The sequence below is a fragment of the Heptranchias perlo genome, chromosome X, assembly GCF_035084215.1.
Source record: "Heptranchias perlo isolate sHepPer1 chromosome X, sHepPer1.hap1, whole genome shotgun sequence".
Classification (NCBI taxonomy): Eukaryota; Metazoa; Chordata; class Chondrichthyes; order Hexanchiformes; family Hexanchidae; genus Heptranchias; species Heptranchias perlo.
The window spans coordinates 6,191,331-6,210,693 of NC_090370.1; the positions used below are offsets into that span (position 1 = coordinate 6,191,331).

General features: G+C 43.1%; 1 protein-coding gene across 1 annotated transcript; it reads right to left on the bottom strand.

The window, feature by feature from the left end:
- Window positions 1-223: 223 nt before the first annotated feature.
- On the bottom strand, window positions 224-10,657 carry wnt10b (wingless-type MMTV integration site family, member 10b). Its single transcript, XM_067976324.1, has 4 exons — window positions 10,588-10,657; window positions 10,112-10,374; window positions 5,771-6,135; window positions 224-682 (listed from the first exon to the last, which is right to left on the bottom strand). The coding sequence occupies exons 1-4, from the start codon at window positions 10,650-10,652 to the stop codon at window positions 224-226; spliced, it is 1,152 nt and encodes a 383-aa protein (XP_067832425.1). The 5' UTR covers window positions 10,653-10,657.
- Window positions 10,658-19,363: the final 8,706 nt, after the last annotated feature.

Consider the following 19,363-nt stretch of genomic DNA (forward strand, 5'->3'; position numbering starts at 1 on the left):
GTTTGAAGTGGAAGGGACCATTCTCAAATGTGCGGTTGCTTTTTTTCTGAAACGTCAAACTGATTCGTGTGAATCAATCAGATGAGAGTCTCTGTTACAACAAACACAGCCCAATTCGTGTTACCCTTAAGTATCCTGTCCATCAAAATATGTAGTAAAAATCGACACAAAAAATCTACATTGCATAAGAATGAAACGTGTCCCATTTGCGGTTTCTCGGTGATTACTTGCACACGTTGACCCACTCACTGACCCTGCATTCGTCGCACAACACGTAGCAACACCAATGGAAACGGCAGTGGCACCGCTCGCTTCGGCTCTGCTTGAGGATGTTGTGTCCTCTCCCGCAGCACAGGCTGTCACAGTTATCCATCCCTTGGCTCGTTTTATTGCAGACCCTTCCCCGTGTCCCGGGTGAGTCCGTGCCGAGATCCTTTTCGCAGAAATCGGGAGATTTCTCGAAGTACACCATGTCCTTGTAAATCCTCCTCCTGTTTTGTTTCAGGCTGAACTGGCCTGTATTTTTATTGTGAGTTTTGATGAGAACCGCGTTCTGGAATCGTTCCTTTAATACAGCCCCGACCCGTCGGAAATCAGGGGTCACCTGCCAGCAGGTTTTAAACTGGCAACTGCCGGAAGTGCCGTGACATTTACACTTGCGTTTCATGTTGTCAATCACTGCCTGAAATTTAGAAGAAAAGCAATCAAACAGAAATACCAAAGGAAACACTGGAGCAATGAATGGATCTGCTAACCCCTCTCCAGTAGCCTCTTAACACACAACAGTCAAATCAAAATGAATCATATTTATGCTCTGATAAGTCCTGTTATCAGGTTAAAAACTATCCCTTCCAGTACTGAATGTCTCTTGGGAGCTGTCAGATCTATGATGGAAATCTCTGGTGGCTCTGCTGATGGTTAGCTGGGGGGAAATTATATATCTTTTAACTGGAAAATAAAAAGGGAAAACTGCAAAAATGCTGGAAATATGCAGCAGGTTAGTCCGCATCTGTAAAGGGAAAAGTCAGGATATGGTCTGGTTTTTGTCTTTGAGCTGAGTTTGTTGTAACAGGCTCAGAGTGGTTACAGCACCACTTCTGGAGCAACTAAGAACAACATGCATTATACTTACAGCCTTAGGCATTGATTTCAAAGGACTGGGGGCATTACTCAAGGATTTTAATATATTACTAGCAGATCTGTGATGTTGCTCACAGTGGGTCGTCTCATCTTGTGATTTTTGTCACTTTCTCATTCTGTGATTGTGAATTTGCTGTGCTTCTTCACCTTGTGTCACAATCTGTGTGTTTCACTTTCAGCTGGTGTGTGTTTTTGTTATGATATTTATATCTTGTGATAATTTCTTTGTGCCTGTGTATTTATCTGCAGTAATTTGTGTGGACTTGCAGGTTTGTGTGTATGATGTTTGTGGGGATGTTTTATATTCGTTGAATGATATTTGTTATTATTGATAATTTCAAAATTTGCAGAGGCCACAAAACTTGGAAGGGTAGTGAACAGTGAGGAGGATAGTGATAGACTTCAAGAGGATACATGGGCGGACACGTGGCAGGTGAAGTTTAATGCGGAAAAATGCGAGGTGATGCATTTCGGTCGGAAAAACGAGGAGAGGCAATATGAACTAGAGGGCACAATTCTAAAAGGGGTACAGGAACAGAGAGATCTGGGGGTATATGTGCACAAACCGTTGAAGGTGGCAGGGCAGGTTGAGAAAGTGGTTAAAAAAGCATACGGGGTCCTGGGCTTTATAAATGGATGCATAGAGTACAAAAGCAAGGAAGTCATGATGAACCTTTATAAAACACTGGCTCGGCCACAACTGGAGTATTGTGTCCAGTTCTCGGCACCGCACTTTAGGAAAGATGTGAAGGCCTTAGAGAGGGTGCAAAGGAGATTTACTAGAATGATTTCAGGGATGAGGGACTTAAATTACGTGGATAGAATGGAGAAGTGGGATTGTTCTCCTTGGAACAGAGAAGGTTGCGAGGAGATTTGATAGAGGTATTCAAAATGACGAAGGGTCTACACAGAGTAGATAGAGAGAAACTGTTCCCATTGGCAGAAGGGTCAAGAACCAGAGGGCATAGATTTAAGGTGATTGGCAAAAGAACCAAAGGTGACATGAGGAAAAGCTTTTTTACACAGCGAGTGGTTAGGATCTGGAATGCACTGCCCAAGGGAGTGGTGGAGGCAGATTCAATCATGGCCTTCAAAAGGGAACTGGATAAGTACTTGAAACGAAAAAATGTGCAGGGCTACGGGGATAGGGCGGGGGAGTGGGACTAGCTGGATTGCTCATGCATAGAGCCGGCGCGGACTCGATGGGCCGAATGGCTTCCTTCCGTGCTGTAACCTTTCTATGATTCTAAGATTGATGTTTGTCTGCATCTATGCTACTGATCTTTTTGAGTGTCTCTTGCTTTTTTTTGTTGATTTTTTTTGTCTGTATATGCACATCTGATTTATGTCATTGGTGATAATATATAAGTGTATCATAGCGAACTGATGGCTTTCTTTTCCCAAGTGAGTTTGTTTCTCTAGTGGTTGCTGATTGATCTCTATGTATTTGTTTGCAATAAATGTGTTTACGTATGATGATTTGTTTTTGTGTATTGCGTGTCTGTATCTCCTGATGTTTTTATCTGCACTGTGTTTTTGTCGTCTTCTTGGCTGAAAAAAGGTATTGGGGAAAGAGAGGGAGAAATAGAGGTGGAGGCTAAGGTGAATGGGTGGGAAAAAAACTAAGTAGGGGGGGGGATAGACTGCAAAAAAAATAGGGGGGGGGGGGAAGGAGAGGGAGAGATGAAGCAAGTGAAAAAAATTAAATAGGGCGCGAAGAGGCAAAGATCAAGTGGAAGAGAAATGGTGACATAGGATAGGCCACGAAAGGCTAAGAGAAATGCTGGCCTGGGGTAGGCTGCAAGTGGCAGAGAAGAAAGGATCACAGCTCAATCACAGTGAGTAGCTGCGAAGGGGCAGGGATTACGGTGGAGTCACGGGTAGATATGAAAGGCTGCGAAGAAGTGGGGATTGCAGATTAGAGGGGACATGCTGGCACGGGAAGAGAGATAGAAGCTGGGCAGATGGTGAAGGTGGCGAGCAATGTTGGGATAAAGCACGAACATCAGAAAAGAGTCGGTTAATGATGGAAAGGTCGGTCTGGAGCTGGAGCGGAGACAAAGACACAGGTGGGCTAAAGTTCATGGAGAGTGGGGTGCAATGGAAAAATGAAATGGTATTAATGAAGATGAAATTAATGGCAAAATATACAATGAAATAGATAAAATTAAAAATAAGACTAAAATTATAACTTACTGGGAGCAAAGAGGAGGAAAATATAAAATGTTTTAAAAGCTAGCAAAATATTAAAATTTAAATTGGTTTTTACTTCTTCAACAAAAAATTAACACAGCCACAGTAGATGGAGTTCTACAGAAGCTGTGGGAACAGATCAGCTGGCTCCAGGGCACTGAGTGTGACGTGACAGACAATTCAGAACTAACATTGAAGCTCCTATTATAGTGCCATCTACCCAGCGTCACAGGCAAACGGGTAAGTGTGGGCATCTTAACATGAGAATCTTCATAGGAAATGGTTACATAGCAGTTTTCAATGGAATGTGCAACCCATGTACTGATTTTGACATAAGATACAATGAATGAATTGAGGCCAATTATCAGGTGTGGTGAGCAAAATGGCTTCATGTGCTGTGATTTCTATGATCCTATATTATTGACTATTATGCGCTAAAATTACAGAAATGGATAAACAACTCTCAATTCATACTACTCTTTGAATGATCTATAAATGACGTGAAAAACCTTGCATAATTAAAGAGAGGCCTGTTACCAGATGAATAATAGCTATTTATTTGTGCTCCCTGAAAGATTTAACAGAAGAACTCATGAATGGAAATCTTTTCTGAAGTAAAAGAAAGCTGGATGTGATTTTCTGTTAGATGGCGGGACATTTCTTATTGAGATCGTTAAAGCATTTGCAGCATATGTGTTCACCGAGGTCCTGTTGCAAAAATGTGGAATCATGTCTCTGAGGCACCAGTTTAAGTGAGTGTGGTAAGCTTGTTGTTCCATGGATCCATTATTTCATTTTTTTCCTCATACGATGACGTTACAATCTGTTCAGTTAAGAAAATAATGGCACAACGGACAAGCAAGCTGATGTCAGAGAGTTCGAGTAGTTTCTTTGCAGTTTACTGATCAACTCCCAGTATACATTGAAAATGAGTAATTAATTGGATTGTTTCAGTAGAAAATAATTGTATGCTACATACAGACAATAAAGGAAACCTCTAAATAAGTAATGCTGCAGTATGGTTTCCAGCCAGACATTATTCCATTTGTAGTACCCACCAGTCATAGAAGGCTTCAAGTGAATCAGTGGACACTGCATGGTCATAGTCCATGGCCATCCAGGTGTGTAGTGAAGGCATGTACCCTGTGCCCTCTTTCAGAGGCCCAATGCCACCAGGACAACTACAAGGAGGGCACCACAAGTAAAAATCAGACAGCCTCTTCAAACTAAAAATGTATGGCAGTAAATGTAACCAACAATTTGGAAATTTGAGTCAATGAAGTAAATACCATGCAGTTCCCACTGGTTGTGGAAGGCTTCAAGCAAACCAATGGACACCACGGTGGGCAAACTCCATGGTCACCCGGGCATGACTAGAATCCTGTGTCAAAATGTGAATATGCCAGGTTTTCACTTTATTGGTAAGGTATGCCCATGTTTTCATTTTATTGGCATTATTTGAATGTGCTTTCACTATAAGGCTGATGTATAAATTGCTAAAGGTTAATATTGAACATTTTGCCATATTAAATCTATGCAGGTAGTCCTGGTATAGAATTTATATTCTAAAGTTCTATCCACCTCCATTATATAGATCGTAATACTTCTGGTAAATGCGTTTTTTGTGGGAATTAGAAAATGTTGTTTATTTGCTACAAAATGGTTCGGTTGGGATCATCAATGTGTATATTTCCAGAAGTAAATGTGCGTGTTAAGTGACCAGAAATCAAAGTCCCAAAACATGTTTTACCTATACTCATCCTATTCATTCGGGTTACATAAATCATTTTTTGCCGTTTACTCTTGTGAATAGGATACCTTGCTACCTGGATTACAGCCCAAGTATAATTACGGACATTAACTCAATGAAGATTCAACTACATCAGGATTGCACTGGGAAACTCACAGCTGGAACAAGTCAAGACTCACCTACACCTGGCGTTCAACGCCTAACGCCCAGCTAGAGTAACTGAATTGCTGATGCTACAACTTTCTGGTTTCTTTGTTTCTGACTTTTAAAAAAATCCTCACATCATAAATACAGCGAGAACAAGAACGATCTCCCCATTAATAGACACTTTAGCGCCGCTAACGTACAATTTAGCGCCCGTGACATACAATTTAGCGCCGCTAACGTACACTTTAGCGCCGCTAAGCCATACAGTTAGCTACAGGCGCGCAGTATAGACAGGCTCATTGCTCTGTTGAGGGCGAGTGCAATATTGGTTCCTGTAGAATTGGAGATGCTCCAAAACGCTCAGATCTTTCTACGAGAGTAAAGAAAGTACATTGCTCTTTCGCACATACCTTCCTCTCCCAAAATGTAATGTACAAAGTACTGAGAATCCATTTCATATGCACGTGTTTGTATTCTTGCGAAAATGATAAGCATCAAGCTTACAATGGCCAACACACGTGTTCACGATGGGTTGCTTACCTGCCTTCCCAACTTGTTGTTATGGAGTCTCATTCTCCCGTGGATGTCCCTCGATGTCTCTCGGGAATCCAGAAAGTCCCTGGAAAATTTCTCACCGAATTCGATGTCATGGTTGCAGTCTCCCCATTCCCAGGAGTCCTGGATTCCTGGGAAACGCTCCTCGGGCTCGGGGATTGAGACAGGAAGTCCCTGAGTCAGGGCCTGAATTCGGAGCTGGTGGAGTTTGAGCCGCAGGTTCTGGTCGTCTTCTCTCCGCTTCTGGTCGCAACCGCAGCCGTTCAGCTTTCCCAAGCTGCAGGCAGTAGCCACGGAGTGGGTGACCCCCGCGGCCAGCAGGGAGAACATGAACGCGCTTTCCCGGAACCCTGCGCGGGCACAATGAGATTGGGGTTACCAGCTGGCAATTCAAGGGTGGACTACATTCTGTCTGAAAAAAAAACATACTGCACAGAGCAGGTTCTTACAGAATGGTAAACACACAGATTGCAATAAAGGGGAATCGGACTGGATCAACCTGCTTTGGAACAGACAGTTCCATAATTGTTAGTCTCTCAGTGAGACTATTGCCTAAAAAGTATCTTAGACGCAGACACTCTGCTCCTCGTTGTTCATCCCACAAAACTAGGCCGCATCTTGCTGGAACGGGCCATCTCACTGTGTACACCGTTAGTTAGACTTTTTCATTGTTTATTCAGTGAGTTCTGAAGTGTTAACTTCAGAATCGCGTCCATTTCTTTAAACACAGTAACAAAAGACTCCAAACAAAATCAAATAACACAGAAACAGGAGTAGGCCATTCAGCCCCTCCAGCCTGTTCTGCCATTCAATTACATCGTGGCTAATCTATATCTTAACTCCATTTACCCGCCTTGATTCCATATTTGTTGATACCCGGACCTAAATCTATCAACCTTAGTACTGAAATTTTCAATTAACCCCCAGCCTCAACAACCTTTTTGGGGAGAGAGTTCCAGATTCCCACCACCCTTTGTGTGAAGAGGTGCTTCCTGACATCACCCCTGGCTCTAATTTTAAGGTTATGCCCCTTTGTTCTGGACTCTCCCACCAGAGGAAATAGTTTCTCTCTATCTACTGCATCAATTCCTTTAATCATCTTAAACACCTCAATTAGATCACCCCTTAATCTTCTCTACTCGAGGGAATACAAGCCTAGTCTATGCAACCTGTCCTCACAATTTATTCTTTTCAGCCCCGGTATCATTCTGGTGAATCTGCACTGCACCCCCTCCAAGGCCAACATATCCTTCCTGTGGTGCAGTGCCCAGAACTGAATGCAGTACACCAGATATGGCCTAACCAGAGCTTTACATGACTGTAGCATAACTTCCGCCCTTTTGTATTCCAGCACCCTTGGGATAAAGGCTAACATTCCATTAGCCTTTTAAATTATGTTTTGTACCTGTCCACTAGTTTTTAGTGATTTCTGTACATGGACCTCTAAATCCCTCTGCTCCTCCACAGTTCCTAGCTTCTCACCGTTTAGAAAATACTCTGATCGATCTTCCTTAGGTCCAAAGTGAATGACCTCACACTTCCCCACATTGAACTCCATCTGCCACAACTCACTTAATCTATCAATGTCCCTTTGCAAAATAACATTTTGAAAAAAAACCTAGAGAAATCTAATTAGAAAACATTGCCTGAACTGGCTACAATTATTCATAACATCCCTGATTGACATTATGGAGATTGTATCATGCATGGAATAATGAATATTCACTTGGTCTGAGTTAATTGCAGATGTTTCTGTGGTGCTGAACTGGTTTGGGGTCATTACGTGCAGGAGTGATTCAGCCACAGTACACATTCAAGCCCCAAACTAACCAGGAGCCCCACGCACATCTGCAATTCATCCAGAACATCTGTTATTTTGTATATTTGTATTATGCAAGGACCGTTCCCCTATCTTCGTTCCAATGTCCAGCATAGAATCAGAGCGGATTGACTGCACAGACCAGGGCACGGTCTTGGTATCTGAGGTCGGGGCGCGAAATTACAGGAACATAATCTACAGATTCTGAAGTATACCCATCATGTTTTCTGAAAATGCAGGAGAATAACGCACCGTGTATACTTCATAACCCATTTAAAGATACCGCTTAGAGGAGCTAGCTCCCATTAAACGGTTGATACCAGCTACACTATACCATAATTTGTTTAAATGCACCGCACATTGATTTGAATTGATGTTCTTAACCGGAGGCATATTACGAAATCAACTCTTCAGTGTTTACGGGAACACTAAACCATGAGATATCACGATATTTAAAAAAATCTGGGATAATTATGGAGTTATTCACACAGAAGAATGCAGTCAATACATGAAGTCTTTATATTACATAACAAAATACAACACCCGAGGTACACCTCACTGTGACACTGCAGCGTATTGTATAAAAGAAATAATTTACATTTATATAGCGACTTTCACGACCTCAGGACGACCCATTAAGCTAATTAAGTACTTTTTGAAGTGTAGTCACTGTTGTAATGTAGGAAACAGGACAGTCAATATGCGCACAGCAAGATCCCACAAACAGCAATGTGATAATGACCAGATAATCTGTTTTAGTTATATTGGTTGAGGGTTAAATATTGGCCAGGACACCGGGGAGAACTCCCCAGCTCTTCTTCAAAATAGTGCCATGGGATCTTTTACATTTACCCGAGAGGGCAGACGGGGTCTCGGTTGAACGTCCCACTCTGATTATCACATGGCGAAGCATTTATTGTATATCGTGTGTGTAAATACACAATTCTGCATATATCCAGTGTAACAAATTGTCTATCGGTTTGGTCGCTATAATTGGATGCAGCATATCTCATTAGTTCTTTACCCCCATCATTCAATGCAGCACGTTTAAATCAAAACGTGCAACACGGCTCTCACATAATACATGTGTACACCCCATCATACATTTCAGTGTATTTTTCTGCCTATATACTGCACCAACTATCCTCCATTGTAGCTCATTAACTTCTAATGTGTGCACCCTAACTATCAAACAGCACGCCGTTTATTCAGTTACTGAGATCAAGGATGTCAGAAAATCTATATACCCCAGGCCATTGAATTAAAGCGTCCGACTCCTTTAAATCCCAGAGTTAAGACGTACTTATACTATGTACGGTTTCCTAGGTAACTAGTACCGAAAGATCTTTGCATGTTTCTATCTGGCATCGAACGGAGATCAGCGCATTGTTGATGCTGAACTCGTGGAACGAGGTGTGCAGGAGCGTCAGGGAAAAAAACTCTTAAATTCAAATTAGCGCACAAATATTTTGGGTTTTTCAAAAAAAAATCTACGCACGTTATGTTTTGCATTTTGGTGCAGGAATGCTCATTCGGTCTGCCAAGAAAAACAAACACTGACTGTCGTAATTAAGCGGTAGGGAGACGACCCTGAAATACGCCAGCTGCTACTGGGACATCTGTGCGTCTTACTGCGTGTGTGTACAAGTGGCGAGTGAGTGAGTGAATTCTCGCTCACATCCCAGTGCAAAAAGATACTGGTTACTAGTAAAGTCTAATTAATACTCGGGCGGGGGGGAGAAAACACCATAATTCCGGTGACACTGCCTCATTAACAACGTGACGGTGTCAGAGTCCCATCAGCTCCAAATAGTGAGAACTTCACTTTGATCTCAGATGCTCTGTATGGGCTTTGACTCTGGAGTCGGATGGCAGCAGTCTGAGATCAAGTCACCTCTGAGCGAAAAACTCAGATCAAACAGGAATAGAAATGTCACCGTGGTTCTTTTTTTATTCAATAGCGAGTGTTGCGTCAAAACTCGCTAAAGTAGGTCAGTTAAAGCTCCTGCAGCGATGGGCTGGCTCTCAGGCTGCTTCAGTCTCTCACCTGTGATCGTCAGCATTAATCCCAGGCGGGTGGGACTCGCTGCCTGTCACAGGCGCATTAACTACACTCGGGGATACCTTCCAAGAATTTAAGCAAAGTGCCATAGCTTTTAAATGGAAAACTTAAAACTCTCGATGATCTTGTTTATCTCTCTCAGATCTTTACCTCGCTCCTATTTATATCGTGACTATCCGTTTCCCATTTCTAGCCTGAAATCCATCCACTCTCTCTCTCTCTCTGCGTCTCCCTGTTTATGTGGGGGATTTCCTGTCTTTCTATTCATTTTGTCTCCTCTATTTTTCTCTCCCTGTGCTGTATCCACCTTTCCCTTGCACCTGCACATCAACTGCCTAAACACGTTTCTGGGAAAATCCCTCGGGATCAAACACGCGCCTCCCTTTTAACCCTCCAAGGCCCCAGTGGCGTGTCCCGAATGGCAGGGAGTCTCTTAATCCTATACCTCTGCTCAGGATGACGGTGTCTTGCAGGATTTTTCCACCGTTCTCCAGGGTCGAACAGTTCCACCTCTGGTCCCAGAGCTGGTGTTGACATTCGTGAATGGCGATCTGAATCCCCTGAACAGCAGCGGCGGTGACATCAGGGCTCCTCACGCACAGACCCAGCTGTCGTCTGCTCAGACCCGGTAGGGTCAGACAGACCGTGTTGGCAGTCAGGATCGGGTCTGCTGGTATCTTCAGTCCCAAGATCTCATTCCCAGCAACACTAAACCAGAGAAAAATAATGGACAATAGAATAAGCAGTATTGTTAATAATATAAATATTAAAATGAATGTACACAAAAAATGCAAACATATCGTTTTATAAAAGAGACTTTTTTTCAATGTTTCAATAATAAAACACAATTTCAAGCAAGACTCGAGTGTGACACAACAGGCGAGATGACTGTGCGAGACTCCACTCAGAATCGTTTCTTACCGGTAGATCGTGAGTGAGATGGTGAGAAACAGAGAGACATGTCCGGAGTTTGAGGAAACTGCCATTGCAGGAAATTAAATCGGCGCAAACAGATCGGTGCAAGGGACTATTGGGAACCACACGGGAATGATCTCCCAAACCAGGTCTGGCAGCGAGTGTATCAGGATCATTACAATCTCGTCCTCAGTGTCATGTTTCATTTCCTCGCTCAGCTGCTCCTTATAGCCGCTAGATTGAGTCAGTCAGGATTTAAAAAGTCACAGAAGAAAAAAATCCCCACTCAGTTCAAAGACAGATTGAACGTAGATAGATCAGTCAGTCTTATTTTGCCAGATCACTGACGCTTTCTATCTCTTGTCACTCTCTATCTCCCTCTATCTTTGTACTGTATTTCAAGCTTTCCCTCTCTCTCACTCTTTACTATCCCCCTCTGCCTTTCCCTCTCTCCCACCCACACACTCCCTCTGTCTTTTCTCTCTCTCCACTCTCTCTCCCTCACTCACTCCATATCTGTTTCTATCGCTCTCTCTCTTCCCCCCCCCCCACCTTTCCTCGCTCTCTCTCTCTCTCTTCTAGCTCCCTTCTCCTCCCCCTTTCATTCCCTTCTCTCTCTCCTTGCGCAGGTGGATCAGACAAATGCACAATTTTAAACGGAATACTTTGATCATTATCGAACCATAAATGCTCAAGTAACCTTTGAAAATGAAAGTTAATTGAAGTGCATCTGTTGAAAGGAAGCTGGCAGGTTCGCCAAGTGATGCTAGTTGTTTGCAGTGCATGGAGTGTGCGCGCCTGTGTATTCCTGCCCCGTTTTTAATGCACCTTTCTCCGCCTGTCCCTCAATCCCTGGATACATCATGTTCTCTATCTCTTTCTCTCTCCATACACGTTAGCATATTCGCGAATTTCTGCTGCTTACTGTCTTGGAGCAGCCTTTGCTAAATGAGGACATCGACAGAAGCGGGCGGACAAGAGTGGAACCAATCAAAACGCACCGAAGACTTAAGGTTCCACTTGGAACTTATCGACCGCCGAGATCAGGCGTAGTGGCCGCCGTTAACGGGACGCCCTCCTTTCTCAACTTTTAATCATATTTACATACAAAATCCAATGCACCTATTACAATATATCTTGAAATACATCAATTGACATTCAAACCATTTAATAGTAATACAGCGTTTAACTTAAATTATGTATTAGGTAGTTAAATATATATCATTCATAAACGAATCCAAGCGTAATTCGTTTGAAGTGTGAAATCAAAGCTATACACATGAAAAGAAAATTCAAAAATATAAGCAGAGTTTGTGTCTCGTACAGCTAGAATTCAAATTACCCCCATTCCGTTCTCTTTGTACAGTTTCCATTATTTGCGTTATTTAAGAAGCGGCATGATTCAAAACACATTAAAAAAAATAATACAGGACACCCATTGTTTTATTGACAGGCACCGCAAATCAAAGCAATTCATTATACGTGAAGCTCTTGGAGACCTTTCTGAGAGACGTGACAAGGCGCCGCACAAATGCGAGTCTTTTTTATGTCAACGCAGAGAAGTTGAGAGAAAACAATCGAGAAGCTAGCCAAGGCCAGTCGACACAAGAATGGGAAGGTGGAGGTGGTTTAAATAATGATATGTAACGACAGAAGCATTTCCAGAGCAACGAAGTGCTACCAACACCTGCTGCTGGGGACGGGAACTTTAGAATGGCGTAACCGCTAAAGTAGAACAAAAGCTTCGCTCCTGTCTGACATCTCCGCTCTCCAATAAACAGTTATTGCAAACATCGCTCCAATCTTTAGCTAAATTGTCTACATACGCTCAAGGTACTGTATTTGTAAGAGTACTGCTGACTCCAGTGAGACTGATTGTATCTGTGTGTGTATTGTATAAAAGTTAGGGGTGCCAGTGTTGGGGGGAATTCAGCTTTTTTATCCAGTCAGATACAGCCATTCTATTAGTGCCTTCATGTGACCCGTTGTGAGGCAGTTTTGTGCTGTGGACTCTCATGGTCCTAATTGAAATTACTCTTGACTCATTTCACACAGAACCCGTAACCATCAGAGACCTTCGTGAATTTGAGTGTATCTTAATAGATGTGACACAGGCAGTATTCAAAGCCACTGTGCTATCTAGTCGTATCATAAGTGCATTTAACCGGGACGGCTGGTACTGCAGTCGGCTCGGAAACTGCCCTTTCGTCTCTGCGACCTGGGTGTGAAACAAGCCCAGACTGATCGGATGATAATCTCTTTTTGCTAGCTGGGAGGAGTATATGTGAAATGACGGTGGGTCACTTCGACACCAGGAAAAAATATTCACAATTTAGAGCAACTTGACATTAAATTGGTAAATGCACCTATGCAGTGGCGGTGTGAGATCCCTCTGAAGATGGAGTTGACATCTTGTTGGACTGAGTAGAAGGAGCTTTCCTCTTGTTTGTTCCTAGGACTGCTTGATCCCGAGATTGAGTGCAAAACACAGGACGCTATCAACATTCCCAGAATGCAAGAACTCGTGAAGGGTCAGAACTTTGGGAGTCGTCATTCGGATCATCAGTTGTGATCACAAATAATATTAAAATATCTATTTGGCAAACGGTTTATTCTGAAGTGGATTGAGTATTTGTTTATTTTTAATTTGACTTGATATTTATATTAATAAAACTACTCAATTGTATTTATTGATTTCTGGGCATTTTGGGGGAAACAAAGTCTTTTTTTCCCATTGTTGTCACCGAGGGTCAGCTCCAGTGTCCCGGGTTAGGCGAACACATATCACGTACTGAATAAGGTTTATTTTGCTCTGCCCAACAACGTGGCTTCGTCCCAGTTTTGAGAGAGAGGGGAGGGGTGATTATTACCACACGTGAGAGATATTTTACCCATTTCCCCAGACTTAGCTAAGGTTCAGAAATGAGGAAAAGGGCGCCCAGTCAGAGTTTACAGTCTAGGTAGGATGGATCTTAAGCTGGATGACGACTTTCTCCCGTATGGTCTTTCACCCAATATCGAATACCTTCTGTTTAAAATGGTCTGACTCTGTGAGCCTGAATGGCGTGTCAGAACAAAGCAAACTTTGCCGGTCAAGGGGACAAAAAAAGTAGGGGGTCCTCCTGCAGACGCCAAAGCAGATAGGCGGGGAATGGTGTGTGGCTTGTGATTTTATCATTGGAGAGGTAAACAGGCGCCCAGAAACGGGTCATTTTGAGATTGCGTCAATGAAGATATACAGATAGGGCCATTAAACCTCCGACACTGAATATTGTACAGTGATAACAAAGTATAGAAGGAATGGAACCCACTTTGATGTATAGTGGACTGAATAAACAATAGATTGTTGCATTATTTTGGCAATGGTAAACGAGCAAGTCCGTGGTCCCTTTAAGGTTTGTTTTAATGCTTTGTAGATCCGCGTTGGGTGCTAGATCTATCCAATAGTTCACAGATGTTTCATGCCTCATTAACATGCGAGCCGTCTCACTAATTTTATGGCAGGCCTTGGTATTTGGGAGATGTTCTCGGAATTCTCCCCTAAACATTCAAAATCAACGGGATTCAAAAAAGTATAAACGGTTCGCCCGTTTATGTTGCAATATGTAGCTTTGTGTTGTGGCGTAAATACTCAAATTCGGAAATTTTAGTCTTAAATTAGTCTTAAACTCCCAAGCATATGAATGGTAAACAGTGGTATCTAAAAGTATTATGGGGCCAATTAAATCAGAGTTGGTTCATCTTGACCAAAAATTGATTTGTAAAACCTGTCAATTCCAATCTGTGCATATGAAGAAGCCAATTAAAAAAAAACCAAGCCCTACTTACACCAACTCACTGCTCCCCTCCCCACCTCACGTTAATTTCTGGGATTTGGATTGGAGTCCATCCCAGACTGATGGGACGGACATTTCCTGTCTGTCGGTTGTAAGAATCTTGTGTAGAACGAGTAGTCTGAAGCAGGTTGGGTGTGGGCCTACAAAGTAACACTACCCACAGACAGTCTCATCCATAGAGACCATGAGCATGGCTCGTGGGGAGAATTGGGAAAGTTCACTAGTTCAAAGCGAAGGACTCTTCCGACGGCTGGGTTAAAGCGTATAGTTGGGATAGAGCAAGAGGAGTTTATTCTACATCTGGCTACGTTACACTTCACCTGAGCGGGCTTGATGCTGATACATTGGTGCCCATTCAGAAAAAAACATTCCACTCCCGGGCACTGACACCCTTTCCCTTAACACAAATCATCTGTTCCATACTCCCGATGAAAATCTATTTCAGCAATTAACATTGAGCTATTTTCGTTTCTAAAAATGGAACAATTTAAGAACACAGCCAGTGCAACATATAAACGCATGAATCATGGTCATTGGTTGTAATGGAAAGGGAAGGCTGACTTCGGTGAATACGGTCGACAAATGCCACTGCCCTTGTGTGGTGGTTATGGGGGAATTATTATATACACCCTGTTTCCTGTTACTGCCTGAGCTGTCCCCGGGTGAGGTATACACAACAGCTTGCATTTATATAGCACCTCTCAAGGATAACATGTCTCAAAGTGAGTTACAAGAGGGGGAGAAGAGTGTGAAGCAGGAGACAAATGCGTTAAGGGGGTGCTTGGGAGCGGTAGGTTTTTAGGAGGCTTTTAATGAGAGGTAGCAAGGTGAATTCAGGGCAAGTGTTCCAAAGAGGAAGGGCATAGTGACTAAGGAGGGGTTACCGACGGCAGAAGAGGACTGAATAGTCCAGAGGGTCGAAGGGTGCAGCGGGACATTACTCAGATTGGGGACGTGAGACCTCGCAGGGATTTGAAGGCAAGGTGGAGGATTTTGAGAGCCAGTGGGGTTTGGCAAGCACCTGGGTGGTGGAATCGTAGGGTTCAATAAAGAGTCGACATGAACCTCAGACCACGAAAGAGGATGTAAATGTGCACTGTTAATAGATTTAACAATGTGCTAAAGGTGTTGACGAGAGAAAAAAAGCTTCGACCATATGCCGAATGGAAATCTTGGCAAATAATGTCCAGAATCGGTGGTGATAGAGTTGAGATTTGTCATTGCTCTCAGTTATACGACACCGAAATGCTTAACCATATACAAGACAAAGGAGGGACAACTCCTGATCATTGCATTATCGAGTGTCAATGAAACAGACAGCATTTAATTCCTGGTGCTCCAGCCCCGTTATAATCCTTGTCACAGAAATAAATGGGAAATTCCGAATGACGTCACTAGATTGGTCACAACAAGTTAACATTGTTCAAATTCTGTTAACGCTTTGATAACTCTGGAATTTTTTATGCTGTGCAGAAATATACCTGTCACGTTAATATCTGAAATTACAATATGAAAACATCAGTAATAATAATTGCTGCCTTGTACACAATGAGAGGAAGTGCAGGTCACACATAACATGCTGCCGTATAGAACACACTTTGGGAAAAGTGAGCGGTTTCATCACATTGTGTCTCGCAATCTATCCAAGTGTTCTCATACATTAGGAAAGGGTTAATCTTTTGGTCGGCGCCATGAAGCATTCACTCAGATGGACTGGATACTGCGAGGACCTTCACGTTACTGACCTTTGTTCAACCCTTAAACGCTCTTAAATCCAAGTACCGAACTAAAGTGACGAAACCCAAGCTTTAGATTCCAGCACTGAGATCTACAAATCGCGGCTAATTTGTGGACCAAAAGATAAAATGTGTCGGATCGATTACAGTACAAACCCAACGGGATACCTACTATTTGCATAGGCGACATGAAGCCCGAGACAGTTAATACGAATCATAGACAAAGTGATAAATGTCTTTCTAAGAAAGTGTGTCTCTGTCATTTCGATACATGGAAAAGTATCTCTGATCACATTTATTGCTTGTCCTCCTTGCGACTATAGAACAACGAAGTTATCAAGGCCTCTGGTAGAAAGGGGCATGAAACTGATTGGAAACCGTCCAACGCCGAGGAACCAGAGTCGCACCGGACGAATGGTTAAATTCAGAACTTACTTCCCCTCCTATTCGAACTCGACCGTGGACTGGGTAGCCAGCTGGACGAGCATTTCCCACCCTCAGAACGACTCCTCAATGCAAAGCATTCGCCGCCCAGAGAGTGCCCTGGATTCACGCATTGTACAACACACGAGGGCAATTCGAACTTTTGGCGGTAGTGTAAAACGGGCGATATCGCATCAGGCGGCCCGTTATACACCTTTCCCGATATCTTTTCCATTGACTGGAAAATCGGGAGAAGTGTATAACGGGCTGCCATCTATCGCCAAAAATAAAAGGACCCTATTGTGTTTTGAACTGGGAATGTAAGTGTGTTCTTGCAGATAAACACATATATGCATGTACACACCTATGCACATGCACAGACATCCTTACACAAATCCACACACATCCCCCCCCCCCACACACCCAAATACAAGTGCAGAACTTAGCTCACACACACCCCATATGCACACACACCCATTAACATGCCATATAAATACAAGCGCACAACCCCACACAGACACCCGTACAATACACCCCCCATACACGTGTACAATTCCTACACAACCCCACACACGTACACAACCCCACACCCCTTTACAACCGCCATTCACATACAGTACACACACTCCAAACACATGCACACCTCCATACACATACGCGAGCACACCCCCCATATTCACCACATACACATGCCCCCTACACGCACACATCTCATACACTTGCACATCCCCCATACACATTCACCAATATACACACTCCACACACACATCCCCTATACACATACACCAATACACACACCCCATACACATACCAATAAACACGCTCCACACCTCCATGCACACACACACTATATATATGCATAAGCACTTCACACACACCCATGCACATAGATATACATGTAACCCACCCAATATATCACACACATGTACGTTTATGGTGAGAATTGTGTGTCTTAGAGCCGAAGAGATCAAAACTTCCACGCCTAAAATCGAAATGCTATTTCAAACCTACATTATTTTGTACATTCACTGCACGCACCGTGTTTTCCCCAGGTGCAGGTAGTGGAAATTCCCCAGCACTGACAGCCCTCAGCTGGCTGAACTCAAAGCAGAGTTCAAAAGGAGTTATTAAGGTAGCATACTTTAAAATCATTTCAATTATGTACAATGGTGTAATTGCCTAGCATTTATGGCGTTGTCGGAGACGCTTTAGAATCCCAATGTTGAGTTATATAAATAGTAACACATCTACGGTCCATTGACATATTGGTGGCGTTTAACACACACAAAAACAAACAAAGGGATAAGAATTCCTCTGTTCACTATAGAATAAAATTACTGTTAGGGTTTTAATGATACAAAGGCTTAACACGCGCAGGTTACTCTCTCCACTATTTTAATGGAGGCATATTATTTAAACAGATTAATGTCGCCATTAAAAGATTGGAGGGGAACTTGGTAGGAGCCATGAAGCATTTGTCCCATAAACAGAGCTCACAGTAATAGCTACTCATGTGTCCCCTTTTGCACAGATGATGGGATTGAGCATCAGCAAGTGATTCTCTTCTTCCCCATTACACACAAGCAAGAGGCCAGTACAAACAAGCATAGTTTGTCCAAATTAAAATTCCCATGTAAATAAACCATAACGAATTATTTATTTTCATATTTGCTTTAATGAAGCAATCAATCCCGCGCTGCACTAACTGCTCCCGGTCGCTAGGGTAGCAACATGGGAAATGCAGTCATGAAAATTTATGTTTAGTATTTCTAGCCAAATCCTAAACGGGTTGGGTTTTTCCCCGCTGGAAATGCCCAACAGAATTTGCATTTATATAGCGCCTTAAATGTCCTCAAGGCACCCCAAAGGATGTCACAGTCAATAGATTACTTTTGAAGAGCAGCCTCTGCTGTTGTGTAAGTACCCATGGCAGCGAATTTGGTCTCCACAAGGTCTCACATACTTGGTGGTGTTGGTTGGTATATGTTATCCAGGACACAGGAAGTGGTTCCCTATTTCTGCTCTTTTTCAAATTGTACCGTGGAATCCTTTACGCCCAACTCAGTGGGCAGACTGGGCCTTTGTTCAATGTCTCATTGGAAAGATGGCCTCTCCGATAATGTTGCATTCCCTCAGCACGGCACTGATGTGCCAGCCTAGATTATGTGCTCAAGTCCCACCGCCTGACTCTGAAGCGAGAGCCAACTGAGTCAAGCTGACACTCAATGTGCACCACCGAACTTAGAGTGGCGAAAAGCAGCAATCAGAGCAATTCTTACCCCAAGATAGTTAAAAATAGAAGACCAACGTGAAAATCTAATGAAGGAGCTGTGGGCAGTATAGAGAGAAAAATACAATGTTTCAAACCAATCACCACTCAGAGCCTTGTGTCCTTGATACTATTTGTTGGTTAGTTCAGTGCGCCGCCTGCAGAAGAGGCAGTGAAACCTAAAACTCCTGCTGTTTTGAATAAAGGTTCAGTTGCTCAGGGCCCTTTATCGGAGTGGTCGCAGATACCAGAAGACCTTACCATTACGCTCTTTCCCCCTTGCAAACGTTGTCTTGCACACAGTCCCACTATTTCAGCTTTGGGTCTCGGGTTGTTTTGTTCCCAGCTGACACTCATTCCGAATTAAATTCTTGACCACGTGTAAACCGGTCTAAACAGGAGACTCTAGTAACCGGGGAAATGTCTGCTCTTGCACGGGACTGGCTTCATTTTAGCCGTGACGTCTCAATGTTTTAGCCAAATGCAGCAAATAAAGTGAGAATGTGAACTTTCGGGAA

Coding starts and splice junctions, on each gene's coding strand:
- wnt10b (XM_067976324.1), bottom strand. CDS start 10,652: ATGGCAGTTTCCTCAAACTCCGGACATGTCTCTCTGTTTCTCACCATC. Junction 10,375..10,587: donor ATCTCACTCACGATCTACCG/GTAAGAAACGAT, acceptor TCTCTGGTTTAG/TGTTGCTGGGAATGAGATCT. Junction 683..5,770: donor ACAACAAGTTGGGAAGGCAG/GTAAGCAACCCA, acceptor TCTAAATTTCAG/GCAGTGATTGACAACATGAA.